General features: G+C 42.9%; 1 protein-coding gene across 3 annotated transcripts; it reads right to left on the bottom strand.

The window, feature by feature from the left end:
• Positions 1-2,916: 2,916 nt before the first annotated feature.
• ACP1 (acid phosphatase 1) lies at positions 2,917-16,702 on the bottom strand (the record flags this gene model as incomplete). 3 transcript variants are annotated; one of them, XM_079720890.1, is made up of 6 exons in its annotated part: positions 2,917-3,192; positions 3,351-3,456; positions 5,448-5,509; positions 12,113-12,226; positions 12,476-12,549; positions 16,660-16,702. In XM_079720890.1, 6 exons carry the CDS (start codon positions 16,700-16,702, stop codon positions 3,115-3,117), a joined length of 477 nt encoding a protein of 158 aa, XP_079577016.1. In that variant the 3' UTR covers positions 2,917-3,114. The 3 variants fall into 3 exon arrangements, with proteins under 3 accessions (XP_079577016.1, XP_079577015.1, XP_079577017.1); XM_079720889.1 differs by lacking the exon at positions 12,113-12,226 and adding an exon at positions 12,274-12,387; XM_079720891.1 differs by lacking the exons at positions 2,917-3,192; positions 3,351-3,456; positions 5,448-5,509 and having other exon boundaries at positions 11,408-12,387.
• Between the last annotated feature and the right edge of the window lie 321 nt (positions 16,703-17,023).

The following is a 17,023-nucleotide window of genomic DNA, read 5'->3' on the forward strand; positions in this document are numbered from 1 at the left end:
AAACATTCAGACTGTAATTCCTCATATCTATGCACACATTATGTTACATGTAATTTAATGTATAGGTCTTCCAGAATCAATAAGCAACTGTGAATCATTCTCTGAAACCAAACGTGTTTGTTTCGCAGTGAGCAGAGCACGGGGTAGCAGCAGCGGCCGAGGAACCGTGAGAAGTGCCTTGGAGACCAACGGGACAGAACCCACTGCCTTCTGGACACACCCCATGAACAGAGATTTATTTTTGCAGACAGACTTTTCCATAATTCCTTTACCTTGAGTTTTGTATGCTGACACCGTCTGTGGACACAGAGTCAGTAAATGGGTGTGCCCGACAGCAATGCTTGCCACTGGTCATTTTAGAAAACAGGAGAATGCTCCACATTTGATGTGTCATGCTGTGAAATGGCAGAGAGATATCTCATTTTCCTGATTAGGTGACGTCACAAATATTTCTTTAGAAGCATAAGCAGAATCAGCAGAATCTAAAACTATATTTTCATATAGCATATGGTATTATTTAATATTTTATTACTTTTACAATTAAATGCCCAGAGTATCATTTGGAATTGCATGAAAAATTTTTTAAAAAAAAGAGAGAAAAGAACTTCAGTTGTGGAGACATTGGAGGGTAAATCTGTGTACATGCTCAGGCTAATTTCATTTGTCCTTTGTATAATAAATGTAAAGTAGTATCCAGATACTGTGCAATATGTAAATACTGTAAATAAAATGCAAGTAATAAATGAAGTGTTTGCTATAATGAAGTCTTCAAAGTGACTCTTTACTTCTGAACAAGTTCATCGTTGGGAATTCATGATTTACAAATCTTTTGAAAAGACTGAAATGCTGGCAGGATATCACAGAATATAAAAGGCATAAATAAAATGAGAAAGCTATGAATTCTTGTAAGGGACATCAGCATTTTTTAAAGAGAGTGGCAATATATGACGGTGACATATTTCTTAACGTACGTGCTTTGGTAGCGAGTATTTCAAATAAGGTTGCATCCATATTTCCTGTATGACTTTGTAATGGAAACACTAAACTCCGTATTTCCTGTATGACCTTGTAATGGAAACGCTAAACTAAGAGGGACCTTAAGACTTCCAAAAAGCTCCAGATTTTTACAGGTAGACATATTTTGAACAAATCTGACTGGATCTAATTTTTAAGACAAGTGAATTCAGCAATGAGGTTTTCTGTTCATATGACCCCTAGTCTGGATACAGCCTAAGGACAAAGTCAACTTAGGAGTCCTAGGATTTGTCTGAGGATCTGTATTTAAGACATATATGTAAATATTAAAGAAAACAAACTATAGAGATTTATTTATCAACATAAAGGAACAGAAAATAAGAAATTCCCTTACTTTGAGAATATTAAGCAATTGCTGAACGATTAGGGCCCTAGGCTGTAATTTCTGAAGTGCTTTACTTTCCTGTTTCCTAGTTGCAAGTAGACTTTTCCCCTCAATTCTTTAGAGCTACCATTATCAAATTCTCAATCCACCCAGCCTCCCACGTTTCAGGATTAGCCCTCATGGAGCAATCCCGCAGGCCGCCACACACACGCCTGGCCAGTCTTCTTGCCGTGGCCTCCCCAGTGTCCCTGAGTCTGCCACCCCCGGTGGCCTGGTGGGAAAGATGCCTTGCTCATCCCTCAGGCCCGAGTGAGTTCAGGACTGAAGGTCCCCCATCTGGGACCCCTGTGATACTGAGGACTAGAAGCCGTTCCTCTGAACTCCCCCTGCTTCTGAGCGACCGTCACTCAGACTGATCTGTGACTCAGGGTCCTCCCAGGACTTCGGGTAATCAACGATGAACTGGGGTGAAGACCAGGAGTGGAGAAAAGCTGTCCCTCATCTAGCCATCCACAGGGGTCTGCCTTGGGGTGCTGGTCCCAAGGAGGAGAACCCACACTCCACTGAAGATGGGGGCGCAGGCAAGGCCACTGTGGCTGCAGGGCTGCCAGCTCCTTTCATGAACAGATTACTTAAGTGGAAGCAACGTGCTTACTTAGGCACTTACGCTGCTTAGGGTGCTGCCCAGCACGGAGCAGACAGGCACACATCACACAGCATCCAAAAGGGACAGTGGAGGCAATGCTTTCTGATTCTTCTCCACCTGTCAGTAAAAAAACAGGCAGACACCAAACTTGTACTTAGTTGTATGTTTGTAATTTCCCCAGTTTATTTGAAAACAATCTTTTCTGACATATATTCATATGAATTTTAGATCAGTTATCTCCAAGTGCACAGAAGTTACCTATATTTGCCTATAATCTAAGCACTGATAAAAGAATACTTAACATATCAATATTTACGCATTCCAACATAAAATGACTTTTTCCCACTTATTATTTTTTTCCCACTTAAGCTGATCTATATTTGACATTCAGGTTACTCACATGCATGTAAAAGCAGACGTGGTCCCCACACTGACCCTAAGGTAAACCAGCACACAAGTGTCCTTCTTCCCAGACATAATCACATTTCCAGAGGCAAAGTGGTTCAAACAGGAACACATAAGCTGACTTCCTTATGAAATCAACTAGACAGACACAAACTAAGGAGTGAAGGTGCTGAAGATTAGTCACACAAATCTTCCTCCTTCCTGTCCTGTAAATGCGTAAGTGTGCACTGTGCGTGTGTATGAACACTTCTCGCCAACGTCACTGGACACCAGGCCCTGGCATCAGGAGGTAGTGCAGGGCAGGGGCCCCGTCCGCACAGAGGGAAGAGGTCGTGCAGATTCTTGGAAGTGCCAATGGGCTCCGATGCTGACGAGCCTTACAGTGATGTTTTGCTTCATTATGTTCTATTTTGCTGCTCTACTACTTTGTTTGTTCCACTATTTTTGTAACTGGGGCAAAGCGGGAGGTTCAACTAGTCTAAGAACACTAACCCCATAAACTGTCTGAATCAAAATTTTTTATTTACTCGTCCACCAAACGCAACAACTGATTTCCATCTACAATTATTTTTTAAGGTAAGAAACAGTGAGTCAACTGAAAAAAGGGCTGCGGCCTTGGCTAGGGAATGGTGACACTGTGACACCTGACTGAGAATGCAGGCCTGTGGGAACAAGCCTGGGCCGCAGCAGGACTGGACCCGGGTCAGCGAACCTTCTCCAGGAAGGCTCTGCAGCACCGCACACACTGCTGGTAGACGGTCTCAAAGTCAGCGTCATTACCCTGAAAAGACAGGGAAAAGGAAGAGCAACAAAGCCTGCGTGAGGAAAAGGCCCTTTGGGAGCCTGCCTCCGACTCCCGACGTCAGGGCCCACAGACAGGCTGGTCTTTACGTTATCCCTACCCGTGAACCGCAGGATGGAAGTGAGAACCATACTTACATAATAAGGGTCTTCAATGATGAATTGTTTCTGTGGATCGTAGCTCCCAAGTAGTTCAATTTTCGCTCTGCAGTTTTTAACTTGATTACTTTTCCTATTCAAATCTCTGTAAAATTGAAACATGAACTTAGTTTTCTAATCTATGGTTTCAAGTTAACTGGGACATCTGCTAGGGTTTTATGAAGCATCCATATCAAAATCCAGCAAAAGTGACCTGATTTCAAGAGGAAATCAAACACTTGGCAGCTCTGTACGGCCCTCCGTGGGGCTGCAGTCATGGGGCTCTGTCTCTCGGGGAAGGGAGCTCGCAACAGCAGGGGATTTACACAAAATGTACAGCTTTGAGTCAGACAATAATTAGCATTCTCCTGACAAGGTGACAGAATGGAACGCAAAAAGCCATGAGAACAAAGTCCCAGAGGGCAGGAGGTTCCACGCTAAGGTGTCCTGACGGTCATCCTTGCACCTACTCCACTGCCTAGGGGGGCTCCACTCCCATCTCCCACCTCAGCTTTCTCACTGAGCTTCATGTGGACTGTTCCTGCATTTGGTTACCAAATCTCTATGGGAGACAACAGAATCTAACGGGAAACCCGCGAGGCCTCAGAGCACAGACCCTCCCCAGGAAGCAACCGAGGCTGAAACGTGAAGGGCAGGTGGGAGCAGGGGTGGCTCGGGCTGCACCACCAAGTGCCAACCACGTCTGGACATTTCATTAATAGACAGGGTGCCACACAGAGTTCTCTAACAAGACACTGTTGATGATACGGATGAGCTATTCTGTAAGTGAGAAAAATGAGGACGAAACAAAACTAACAAGTGAAAAACAAAAATAGAAAATCTATGTATTTTAACGCAGCTCGTGATTAACGAAAACCTAGGTAAGCCTGTTGCGTCCGTACCTGTCCACCCTACAACAGTGACTAAAGGAAAGAGTTTCTGTTAATCAAACACATGCAACATTTACGGGTTAGCAGTGAAGCAAGGCAGTGTGGTCCTGTGCTCACACCGAGGGCTCATCTCTGTCCTCTCGGTGAGGGCAGACACCAAGGGCCCTGCAGGCGGACTGCTGAGGCATCTCACTCAGCAAGACCTATTGTGTGACAGGCGGCACGGTGCCCGTCTTGCAACTGGCGCATGGTCTGCTCATACATTCCCTTTGGTCACTTAGCCCGAGTCTGCCTCTATATTTGTAAAATACATCATATTCATTTATCTTTGCATGGTCACGTTGTATCATATTGTTTATTAGGTTTAATTTTAATACATGAAGCCCATAATACATGTAAGCCCACCTCTGACTTCACGAGGAGAGGCCCAGGAAAACGCTCTCATCATTGGTTACCAATGCCTGGCTGAAGAAATGCCACACCAAGTTCCTTGTTGCCCAGATCCATGTCCCCTGAGGTCAAACGCACATGTGAGGCGATAGGGCACGGTGGTGAGCGTGACTCATGACTCACAGAGCATAGGCTAAAATTCCAACACACCCACCCCTGAATCTGTGAACTTGGGCAAGTAACGTAACCTCTCTGTGCCTCGAATTCCTCTTTGATAAGACGGAGCAACAGTGCAAACCTTCAGAGGGAGCGCTTTGGTGGGCACAGCACATTATATGCACCATGCTTAGCCACTTTTATCTAATACCTTAATCTGACAGTTCTTGTTTTTTAAATTGATTAAGGCAATCAACAATTTAAATGAACTAAAACGTCTTCTTTTTTGTTAGTCTTTTTTTGGGGGTTGCTGTGAGGCAGCTGTAAGGGGGAATAAGATGAGAAACACAATAAAACACCATGCTGGCCGTGAATCATTATAGCAATAACAAACTCATTCTCCTGCAAAACAAAGCATCACCTTATATATCAGACTTTACCTTATCAAAGGGTGTGTCTCAGTGTAAACAGATCTATGAGACTTCAATTCTAAATTATTCTCTGGATTTCTTACTATTCTAAATAAGTACTTCTACATGTTGTGACCATCATTATATATTACAAGTTTAAGGTACTAGAAAAGTCATTTTGGACAACAACAAACTGCTTAGCCTATTACTGAACTGAGTTGAAGAGAAATACCCTTTAAAAATACGATTACCTCAGGTTGCTTTCATCCATACATAGCATATAATCAAAAGTGGCAAAGTCTTCTTTGGTAACCTAAAAGTAAATGAGAAGTGAAAACATAATGTTTACGTTTAGACCAATCGAGCCTAGAGGATCCAAAACAGAACCTTAAAAAAAAAAAAAAAAAAAAAAAAGCTATACTTGAATCTGCTACTCACTAATTAAGTTATAAATCAATTAAGGTACTTTAAAGTAAAACAGTTAACCTGATTTCCTAAAATTGTATTGCAAATAAATTTTATTTTATACAGTTCCCTAGAATAATCATAAAATAGTATAATATGTGGATGCAAAGTTTATACTTCATCTTCGACTTCTTAGAAACAAAGTATAATTCAGTTAACTTATTAAAATGTTCCGTATCTGAGCCCTATTTTTCATTCTACAAGTACTCATCCTCAGCCCCCGTGACATGTAGCAACTGCAGCACTGACGGCTGTCCTCGTGGGGCTTCCCTCCTACGCAGGGTGGGCAGCTCTCAGGAGTGACAATGCCTCACAGAAAAATAAAGCAGAGAAGATGGCAGAGAGGAAGATAACATTTTAAGTAGGGTGGTCAGGCTCACTAGAAAGAAACACATGAGTAACTGAATCTCTGGATCTTCTCTATTCTGACTAAATATCCGTAACTTGGACGTGACACAGAAGAGAGTGCCACTCAATATTTTTACTAATTCTAACCTAAACTTTGCACTGTTTTCTGACATAATTCATAAACATAAGCTCACTAAAATATAAACAAAAAACTCTCTTATGATTTTTTACTAGTATAAGTAATGACAGAATAAGAAAGGAACAACTATATTCAATTTTAATAACCTATAAGGGAAAAGAATTGGAAAAAGAATATATATAATATATATATATATAACTGAATCACTCTGCTGTACACCTGAAACTAACACAGCACTGTAAATTAACTATAATTCAATTAAAAAAATGGTAGGCAGGTAGGAAGGAAGGGAAACATGCCGTAATCAAGGATGGAAATAATTTCTAAGAATGCTTTCAATACTCATCTTCATCACTAAAAAAATCCTCTAAAATATAGTGGCACAATGAAACTACAAAGATTTTGAATACCTGGTTAAACAGAGTAGTGACACTCTACTATAATCAGCGCTGCAAAAGAACCATAAATATACTCACTATTCTGTTAAAAATAATAAATTTTGGCTCTTCGTATGCACTTGCATTAATTTTTAGTGTAGCACATTAATAAAGTACCGGGACCAAATTTTGCTAACATTCCCAAGGTACTAGCTTGTTTTAAAATCTATTAGAACAAATATTACAAGTTATTTCCCCAAATTAGTTGTCTGAGAAATGTCCTGAGATTAAATATTAAACATTGTTTTTAATTTTGGAATGACTGCAATTGCAGATCCTAAGAAAGACTTAGTAACTGACAGCTACATGTAGCTACATGATGTTTAGATGTTAAAATGACTGTGGAAGAAAAGGAACAGCTATAATTAACATCTTATAAAGAATGCATGGTAAAGGATTTCCGCTTGCAGCTCTAAATGAAATAGCTTGTGGCAAAACAACCCTATTGCCAGAAAAAAAGTAGAAAACGCCCATCAAAACTAAACACTTCTGCACAATCATTAACGTGCTCCCACGACAGCCAGGCTCAGAAAGGCCAAAATCCCAGCCACGTGCACAGGACCAGGTACGCAAACTGGCGGGCCCTCTGCTGCTACAGATAAGCCTGGCTACCTGAGAGGGATGACCGGCCACAAAGGGCAGCTGGCATCTTGCTCCCACCCTCAAGAGGACTTGCTGACCCTGGGCCCTGGCTAGAGCTCAGAAGAGAGATCTCAAACTTCCTGGATGCAGAAATTTTTAACTCTTAAAAATTATTTAGGCCTTCCCGCTAAACAACTTGTTACTTAGGGTTATATTTATTGTACCAATATTCACCAAAGCTATTAAAAGTGAAATTTTTATAACACTTATTATTCACTTAAAAATAATAAAAATTCCTTACCTGTTATTATAACATCTTTATAAATGAAAAACAGCTCTACTTTCCACACTGAAACTTAGGGAGGAGAGTGGCACTGTTTTACATTTTTGCAAATCTCTTTAATGTCTGCTTACTCAAGGCAGACAGTTCTCCTGTGTGCTTGTGCATTTGATCTGCTGAAATATGCAAAACCAGCCTCACACAAGTATGTAGCTTAAAAGCAGTATTTTAACAGCCATTGTGTAACTGTGGATATTCTCTGATGCAACCCCAAAGCTCATCAGCAGTGGTTCCTTACAGGTTATTTGCAAAATGCAGAACATGAAAACATATGAGCAAACTTCTCCTACTCTGTCCAAGCTCACTGGTTATGGTTAGTCTGACCCTTTGAATGGATCCCTGACTCACACATTTTGACCTCACGGGCCTAGGGGTCCCTGGAACCCACTTTGGGGACTGTGCTTTAGACTCTCACAGGAGGGGCTGTTAGCAATGTCTGAGGACATCGTGATTGTCACGATGGGGGATTAAAGGGGTGCTCAGCATCGTGTGGGTCAAACCATCCAGCCTCCCAGGTCACGAGAAGCCTGCGCAGAAGGCCGCTGATGGAAGGCAGAAGCACCAAAGGGCAAGTGGGCAACCTCACCGGCTGGAGATGCTGGAGGTGAAGCTGGTACCCACACGTTTTCTCCTCAGAGCATCTACCAAGTTCCTAAACTATTCAGAGAAAGAAGCCAAGAGGACAAGTGGAAGGCCGCATGCAGCAGACTCAGTGAGGAAGGAAGAACTACTTCAGAAGCTGCCAAACAGGAACAGCCCTGTGTGCCGAACGCCTCCCCAGCAGGTGGGGCTCCTGGAAGTTCACCCGAGAGGGGCCCGTCCAGCACAGCCCGAGCCCCGCGAGACAGGTCCAGAAACCAATCAGCTCCAAACCAATCCCTGCCCTACCGAAGCGGAGCCATCTGGGGGCGAAGGTCCTTCACCCAAAGCTTCTACATTGTTTATACATCATGCTCAGCATTTAATCCAAACTAGCAAGCATACCAAGCAATACAACAAAGAGGAAAAGAAAAAAAAAAAAAGCAGACTCACAGATGACCCAGGTGTTAGTTACTAGACTTTATTTAAAATAACTGTGATCGGAATTGTTCAAGAAAATATAGGGCAAGATGTAGAATTTCACCAGAGAGCTGGAATCAATTTAAAAGATCAAATAAAACTTAAAGAATTAAATAAAGTAACAGACACTAAATATTCAATAAATAGAGGCTTATGGACTGTTTGAAAACATAGAAAGATTTGTACGTCACAAAACAGATCAGTAGAAAAATCTGACTGAAAAACAGAGTGAAAAGGATGGAGAAAGTAGAAAAAGCACAAGAAATTTATGTTTAAAATACATTTAGGTTGAATCTCAGAAGAATTAGGGGAAGAAAAATATACAAAGATAACAGCCCAGAATCTTCCAGCACTGATGAAAATCATCAAGACACAAATTCAGGAAGTGAATCTGACCACATAAAACTGCTGGTAACTACACACCAAAGAAAAACTAAAGACAGCAGAAGAAAATGACGGCAACTGCAGGAAACAACAAAAAGACAATGGATTAGATGAATCCTTCCAAACAGTTAAAGCAGAAATACCATCATTGTTTGACAAGTTTTTTAACAGAAGAGGGAAAAAACATTAGCCAACTTGTTTTATGAGGCTGCTCGACCCTGACACAGTGTGTGATGCCAGGTGTGTATCCACCCCTGACACAGTGTGTGATGCAGGGTGTGTATCCAACGGAACTGCACACATACAAAAATATTCAGTGGAGCTCAGCCCCAAACTAGAAACAACCCGAGTGCTCATCAAGAGTGGAAGTGATAAATAAACTGTAGCCTAACTGTAAAATGATCCTGAGTCCACAAATGAAGATGACTAAAGCTTTGCTATGAGCAACAATACGGAGAATCTCACAAAGGAAAATGCTGACAGAAGTATACACACTATAGGAGTCCACTGCCATAACGTTAAAAAGGTAGACAGCGTTTTGAGTGGGGACCTCTGGGGTAGAGGGAGTGGAGCTGGTCGCGCCGGAAGATGCACTGAGCGCCCTGACATCTGTGTATGTGTCAAATAAAGGTTACTGAAAAGGGAAAGAATGTATGATAAAGTAAACATCCCCATAGAACCAACCGGATGTGAGAGTTCACATACTCCAGAGAAATGATTACACGCGCTAAAAAGAAAAAAGTACCCTTAATGTATTTTGTCTGTAAAACCCAGGTTTAATAGAAATATTAGAATAGTTCTCATACAAATTGTGATACTCACTAAAGAAGAAATCTGTAAACATTAGAAAATGCTAAAAAGTAACAGAGATCTGACGTGATACTGACATATCCTACTAGGACTTCCAAATTTTTTAAAAAATCATTGTTGAGAAAATTTTCTTAAAAGCAACAAGAAAAAGAAAAAGAAAATAGATCATGTGGAAGTACTACTTCTAAAACTGGTAATAATTTCATAAGCAGTAACTTTCTAGCTTTGTTTCTTTAAGGCATGTGTATTTAAAATATTTCATTTGTACCCACTTTTATTATCAACTTAGTGTATGAAAAATAAGCTGATCTTAAAAATAGAAAACACGGAAGTATGATTGCTCATAATTCTGAAGGTCTACTCAAAATAAATCTACATTATTTAAAAAACAGAAAGTAGAAATTGGCAAGGTATGCAAAACCCTGAAGAGATCAGAATGGACAAATGATATAAAAAATGTTTAATCTCCAATGAAAATTCCACTTAAGGGTCCTTAAAATAGTTAATTTAAATAGGAAATTGTTAACATGCAGAGTCAACTCATGTAGCCAGAAACTAGTTCACAGATCTCAGTTATCTAAGTCAAAAATAATGTGTGTATTACTAATTTCTGAGACATTATTAACATATTAAAAGTGTTTCTATAGTAATTTTGTTTTGTGAATTTTCTGGCTCACACCTCAACAAATAAACCTGTAATTAAATCCAAGTTCTACCACTTTGCAGCTGCATAACCTTCAATAAGTCATTTATTTTCTCTCCAGAACTGTTTCTTGACCTGCAAAATGTGTTTACCAACCACTCCTTTCCGTAATTGATAAAAATTGAGAACGACCAAAGTTTAAAATATGATGTTATATGGCAAAGCAATCTGCAAAGTTTTAAATAGAGACAAAATTTAGTATAACAGTGACTAAGGAATCTTTATCCAGTCTTACAAAAAGTTCTGATCCAAGCACTAATACTAAATTATAGTTCTCCCACTGCCATCCATACTTACAAACATGCAATATATTTGACAACTGATTTTCAAAATATTTGGCTTCTCACTTTGAAGGCCTCAAAAGCTCATCTGACACTAAGCCATGACCCTTCTTGGCCTATAGAGACTACATTTTGTTAGGATGGATACAAAAGGAAGTTAGCAGATTTTAGCGAGGTTTTTAAAAAATCCAATTGAACCTCCACAAAATAATCATATTGATAAAAATAGCAGTCCCTTTAGAACAACACGCTAGTCAGAAACGAAGCATGTTTCTGTTGCAGCTGGTCCCCGTGGTTACAGAAGGTGCCAGCACGAGCACCCACAGCAGCTCCTAGACTGGGAGGGACTGGACGGGCCGCCTACAGACCCCGACGTCTCACCACGAATGCTGCCATGAAAACCTCAGCACCCCACCTCCCGCGGTTCCACGGGAGTCTAGAACCCTGTAGCCCAATAACATGCCCTCCAGACCAAGTGGCTATTTAAATGAGTTACAATTTAAAGTTCAGCCTCCATCACACTAGCCATATCTCGAAAGTGCAAAAGCCACATGCAGCTGGTGGCTTCCACCCTGGAGAGCAGATAAGGCACCATCCTCCTCACAGGATGTTCTGCTGGGCCACATTCCAGAACCGAAACCCAGAAGTACTACTGGTGTGCAAGATATGCATCCATAATAATATCAGCATTACCCTGTATTTCTAAGGCACTTCACAGTTGGCAATATGTTTCTGTATTTATAACAGAAATTTATTCTAGCAACAACCTAGTAATGGAAGCAGACTAAGTCACTATGCCTTAAATGTTTAAAGCCCTCACAGATAGAAAAAAAAGGTGATGACAACTCAGGTCTTCCAGCTCTTAGCCAGGGCTCTCTCGACCATGCTTTTTTTTTTTTTCTAGTCCCAGCTCATTTCCACTTTTTTTTTTTTTTTTTACATCTTTATTGGAGTATAATTGCTTTACAATGGTGTGTTAGTTTCTGCTTTATAACAAAGTGAATCAGTTATACATATACATATGTCCCCATACCTCTTCCCTCTTGCGTCTCCCTTCCTCCCACCCTCCCTATCCCACCCCTCTAGGTGGTCAGAAAGCACCGAGCTGATCTCCCTGTGCTATGCGGCTGTTTCCCACTAGCTATCTATTTTACGTTTGTCGACCATGCATTTTAATAAGTCAACTCAAAGACCATGCAAACCTTTCAGAACTGTGGAACCAGAATGGGTGTATTGTGGCTGGTTAGGCCGACCCTAAATAAACACACTCAAATAAACACACTCATTACACATAAGTCTGGTTAAGCCTCTCACCACCTCTCAGGTTATGGGATCAACGTATTAGAAATTAAACAAGGTCTCTTCTACCTGTCTTGCTTTATGGGCTGTGTTAATGCCATGATTTCTTAGGCAGCTCACAGCTCTTGGATCTGGCGACCGGCCCACGTTCCAGTCAGAAACAGCGCCACTGTCAATGACCCACTGCAACACAAAACACACAAGTGCACCTTCAAGGTCAAGTACGGTACCTGCCGGGCAACGTGATTCATGGGGATACCATGCCTCTTCATGCAAGTCTGCCCCCGATAATCAGGAGGGTTTCCTAGTTCATACGTGGACGTTGCTGCACTGTCTATCCTCCACTGCAGGAGAAAAAAAGAATTTTTTTTCACAATTTTCTGCCCCAAAGCCATTCAGGTTGGCCTCTTTAAGGTAGTGAAGAGTACTTACAATATCTGAAATGTTTTGATCAGTTACAAGTTTCCTGAAAACTGCTTCTGCGATGGGTGATCGACAGATGTTACCTTAAAAAAAAGGAGGGGGCAGAGAGTGAGCACCTGGTTTGAGGGAAGCAAGGTGCTCTTCTCTGAGGTGACCGTCCTGCCAGCACATGGCAGAACCTGGGGGAACAGCTGACCCAACCCTGCTCAATGATTTCACACCAACTGTCCAAGTACTCAAAGTACAAATGACAAAGACATCAGAAATCAGAACAGTTATGAGCAAAATCATCGTTTTTCAGGTTGCTATCACTGACCCAGAAGCGAGTCGTGAAATCAACAAAGTGGGTTGCAACCAGCCTATTTTAAAATGAAATACAACAGAATAGAGTTTAAAATATGTATTTTCAAGTACTGCACATAATAAAGGTGGCTATTGTTTCATAAAACACACAAGCAAATGTATTTAGGCCTAAGAGTAATTCCACACAGACTTCTACCGCAGGACCTGTGCGGAGCCCTTGCTTGAGTGCTGTGGGCCCAGAAGTCAGCCAGTTGGGGTAGGGATGGTCCTCCAGGCTGTCCAGTCTGCCCAGAACTTACAGCAGCTACAAGTTCACAGAGCCCCAGAGCCACCCTCACTTCAAACCAGCTGAACCTTCCAGGTTCAATATTTCTCCAGAAGGATTGCAGAATTCAGGAAAATGCTATACTTATGATTATAGTTTTATTATCACAAAAAGATACAGAGCAGAACCAGCCAAAGTCAGAGAGCACAGCAAAGATTCTGGAAGAGTTCCAAATAGGACACTTTCTGGTCCTTGGGGACGTGTCACATTCCCGCCACCCATGTGTGACAGTACTCAGCGTACTGCCAATCCAGGGCACCTCCCAGAGCTCCAGTGCCAAGGATTTATTGGGGTTTCATAAATAAGCCTAACTGATTGAATCTCTGGCCTGTGGTTGGACTCAGTGTCCAGCCCCTTCCCCTCCCACGTGTGGCTCGCAGCCTCCACCCCGAGTTACCTCCTCAGCATAAGCTGTGTAGGGCCACCCCTGAATCACAAAACACTCCTGTCACTCTGAGGGAATTCCAAGGGGTTTGAAGGTTACCTCCCAGCAGCCAGGACAGAGGCAAGACCTCTCATTAAATTGGGTCAAATTCCTTACTACACAGGGGAAGACAAAAGACAGAAAATCTTCCCTCAAAATATTTCTACCACGTGCCAAGCAATGTATTTATGGGAGATACGGAATTAGCTATAATAAAAACAAGAAAACAAATGCTGACAGACAAGCAATATACTACAGGAGCATGGGAAAAGATTCTAAAAAGCACAAAGAATAAGAAAATTTCTTATGAGAAAAAAAGAAAGAACAATTAGGGCTGGTCTTTAAAGGATGAAGAGTATTTAAATACTGGTTAATTGTAGGAAAAAGGTAATCTGACACCACTATGTTCTCTCTCATCTCCCACTGTGTTGGCTGGGACACAATTAACAGCACACATTCTTTAGACCTTTAAAACATTAAACACTTAATAATCTTGCCAAAATAAGGAGTTCCATTCTTTTCTGCTATTACCCTTACCAATGGTATACATCTGGCACTTCCCTGCACTACAGTCTGAAAAAGGTCCAAATAAACGCTTTGAAGGAATAAAACTTTTGTTTCAGAAATGTACTGTTGTTACTGTCCTGCATGCAGGCTACCAAGTGACATGGCAAACAGCAACCTCACATACCCCAGGACTCCATGTCCCACCCCCTCCACCGGCACAGCTCTGGTCCGACACACAAACTCTCTCTGAACTGTGGGTCTCCCCCCTGTGGCCCTCACCCCGTCTCAGTCCAATCTCAACGCAACAGCTGGAGGCTTCTGTTTAAACTTCCCACCTCTGCTCAAAATCCTCCAATGGCTTAACTCGCTCAGTGAGCCCAAGTCCTCACACGGTCTCACCAGATCTGTCCACCACAGAACCTAAATGTGGGTCTGAAAACTAGGGCTCAGGACCCACCAGCGTTGTATATAGTTCTCAATGCTAAAAATAATTTTTTACATTTTTAAACAGTTGAAAAATACTCAGAAGGAGAATATCTTGAGAATATTACATAGAATTCAAATCCCAGTGTCCATACACAATTACAGCCAAGCATAATCATTTACGTATTGGCTAGGGCTGCTTTTGCACTACACCTTTGGTATGGCCTACAAAGCACAAAATATTTGTTCTCTGGCTCTTTACATAAAGAGTTTGCAGACTCCTGCCCCGGAACACTCACTGTATGTGAGGAAGTAACTTCTCCCCTATGTACCAAGAACAGTACTACTTATGTATCCACTGGGAACTGAGAAAACAGTCACATTATCTCTGGGTCCTCAGGTACAGAGGAGTGTCTGACTGAGAAGGTACTAGGTCACCAGGCCCAGAACTTCAGCTTCCCGGCCGTTTCTGGAACATGGCCAGCACCCTCACTTCAAAATCTTTCACCTGCCTTCCTCTGGGTCCAGAGTGCTTTTCCAAAATACCCTACACTTGCTTCCTCATCTCCTTCAAGTCTTTGCTCAAATGTCACCTTCTCGGTAAGGCCTCCCCTGAACAGCCTACTTAACGGTTGCACTCCCCTTCCTCTCCCCCTTTCCTGCCTTACTGTCCTAACCAAATACTTGATTGTTGATGATATGAGATGCCCAACCTGAGCTGAACTGCCCTTTAAAAAAATGTGTTGAAGCTGTCAGTCAGCCTTCAGCGGAGAGCTTAAAAATCAAATGATGCCTACTGTCAAAGTGAAACAAGGAGGCCTTTTACTTTTCCCCTCATAGAAATTCAGTTCTGCAAATACCTAGTGTGCATCATATTTTGTCTTAAAGCTGGAAATACAAAGAAAAATAAGGGACAGTTATTGCCTTCAAGAGGGCTAAATCTAGCTATAATCTCAGGAGGCTATCAAGTTAATTATAATAAAGTTTGTGTGAGGAAAGGTGTCTATAAAGGGTCATGGGAACAACTACCTCTACCTAGAGGTCCTGGAAAAAGTAAAGAAGGGAATACTTGGGTCTGACCTTTTAGAAAGGCTTTCCAGGCAAAATGCAAAATGGGTTCCCAGAAAGAAGCACACAATGGAAGGCACACTGAGCATCTGAAGTGCTGGGGAACAGGGAGTCCAGAGGGTGTGTGGGTAGGAAACGGTAAAGGGGGTAAAGTGGGAAACGCTGAGCACACTTCTGTGGTCTTCTTTAAGGGTGCACCTAAAGAGGAGTGGAAGGAAATGCAGGAAATGCAGACTCATCGGAAGGTTTTAAGTCACTGGACTATTGACCATATAGGCCTTCCTCTCCGGGGAATTAAGGCGATGGGGTGGAAGCACTGAGGTGCCCTATCAAAGGAAAAATCCTGAAAGCTAAAGGGAAAGTGAGCTCTATTTTAAGTAAGGGAGGCTAACTGTTGAAATCCTAAAAATGAAAATAATTCTGAGCTGGAAGGTACCTGAAGAATTAAAAATAAAAAATACCTTCATTTAAAAAAAATACCTTCATTTTCATGTAGAGGAATATTGGCACATGGAGCTGTTACATAGCAACCTAGGGAATCATGTCTCCCTGGTTTGGCTTTTACAATCAAGAAATCCTAAACCTTTGCACTTCCCCTGCCTTTAGGTCAGATCCATTTGTGAGCATGCGCCGAGGAAACATGCCAGCAAACCAGTGTTGTCATGGGTTTCGGCGCATCAAGAGGCCCTTAAAGGACAGATCAGTCCAGTGGCCTTGAGTCTATCTGATGAAGGGGAAAAAGGGATTCTAGGCAAGTGCAATGCCAGGAACCCTGGCTTGGAGTACAGGTGCTGCAGGTGAGAAGGGAACCGGGCTTGGAGAAAGGACTGTACAGAAGCTAGAGGTCGAGGCTTGCATAGAGGACTTCAGCAGGTGACAGGGGATCCGACTCGGAGACAGGACTGAACAGAGGACCCCGCTTGGAGAAAGAACGGGGCACGTCAATGACACGCCGCCTGCAGAGCTGCCCAGGCAACTGCGCCGCGCTGACGGAGAGCGCGGCGCCCCATGCCACCCTCGGGTCTCCCCTCTCCGGCCTCCTCCGCATCACCGTTCCTGGTCCAGCGGCGCAGCCCAGAGCGCACGAAGCCCTCCCCAGCCCTCCAGGAAAGTCAAAGTGGGGCTAGATCGGCGCTGTCTCACCCAGACACACGAACAGCACTGACTTGGTCACCTGTTCGGCCATCTTCCCGCACTCATAGAGGCGCTCACTAATCACGTCGGAACGTTTCTGGCGCGGCGCATGCGCATCGCGAGGGGCCCGCTCCGCGCGCCCGCGTAGTCCTGCCCCGGCCCCACCCGGAGCGAGAGTGCAGTCTCGCGCTTGCGCAGTCTGGCCCCAGAGCCGCCCGCGGGAGGCGGAGCCGAGAGCCACCCCGAGGGCGGGGGTTGGGGCGCGGGGAGGGGAGGGATGGGGCGGGACCAAGAGCCACCTGGAAGGGGAGGGGCCCAATGGGGGAGAGCTGGGGTCACGCGGCTCTGCGGAGTCACCACCCGAGGGCAGGAG

Source organism: Hyperoodon ampullatus, assembly GCF_949752795.1.
Source record: "Hyperoodon ampullatus genome assembly, chromosome: 15".
NCBI lineage: Eukaryota > Metazoa > Chordata > Mammalia > Artiodactyla > Ziphiidae > Hyperoodon > Hyperoodon ampullatus.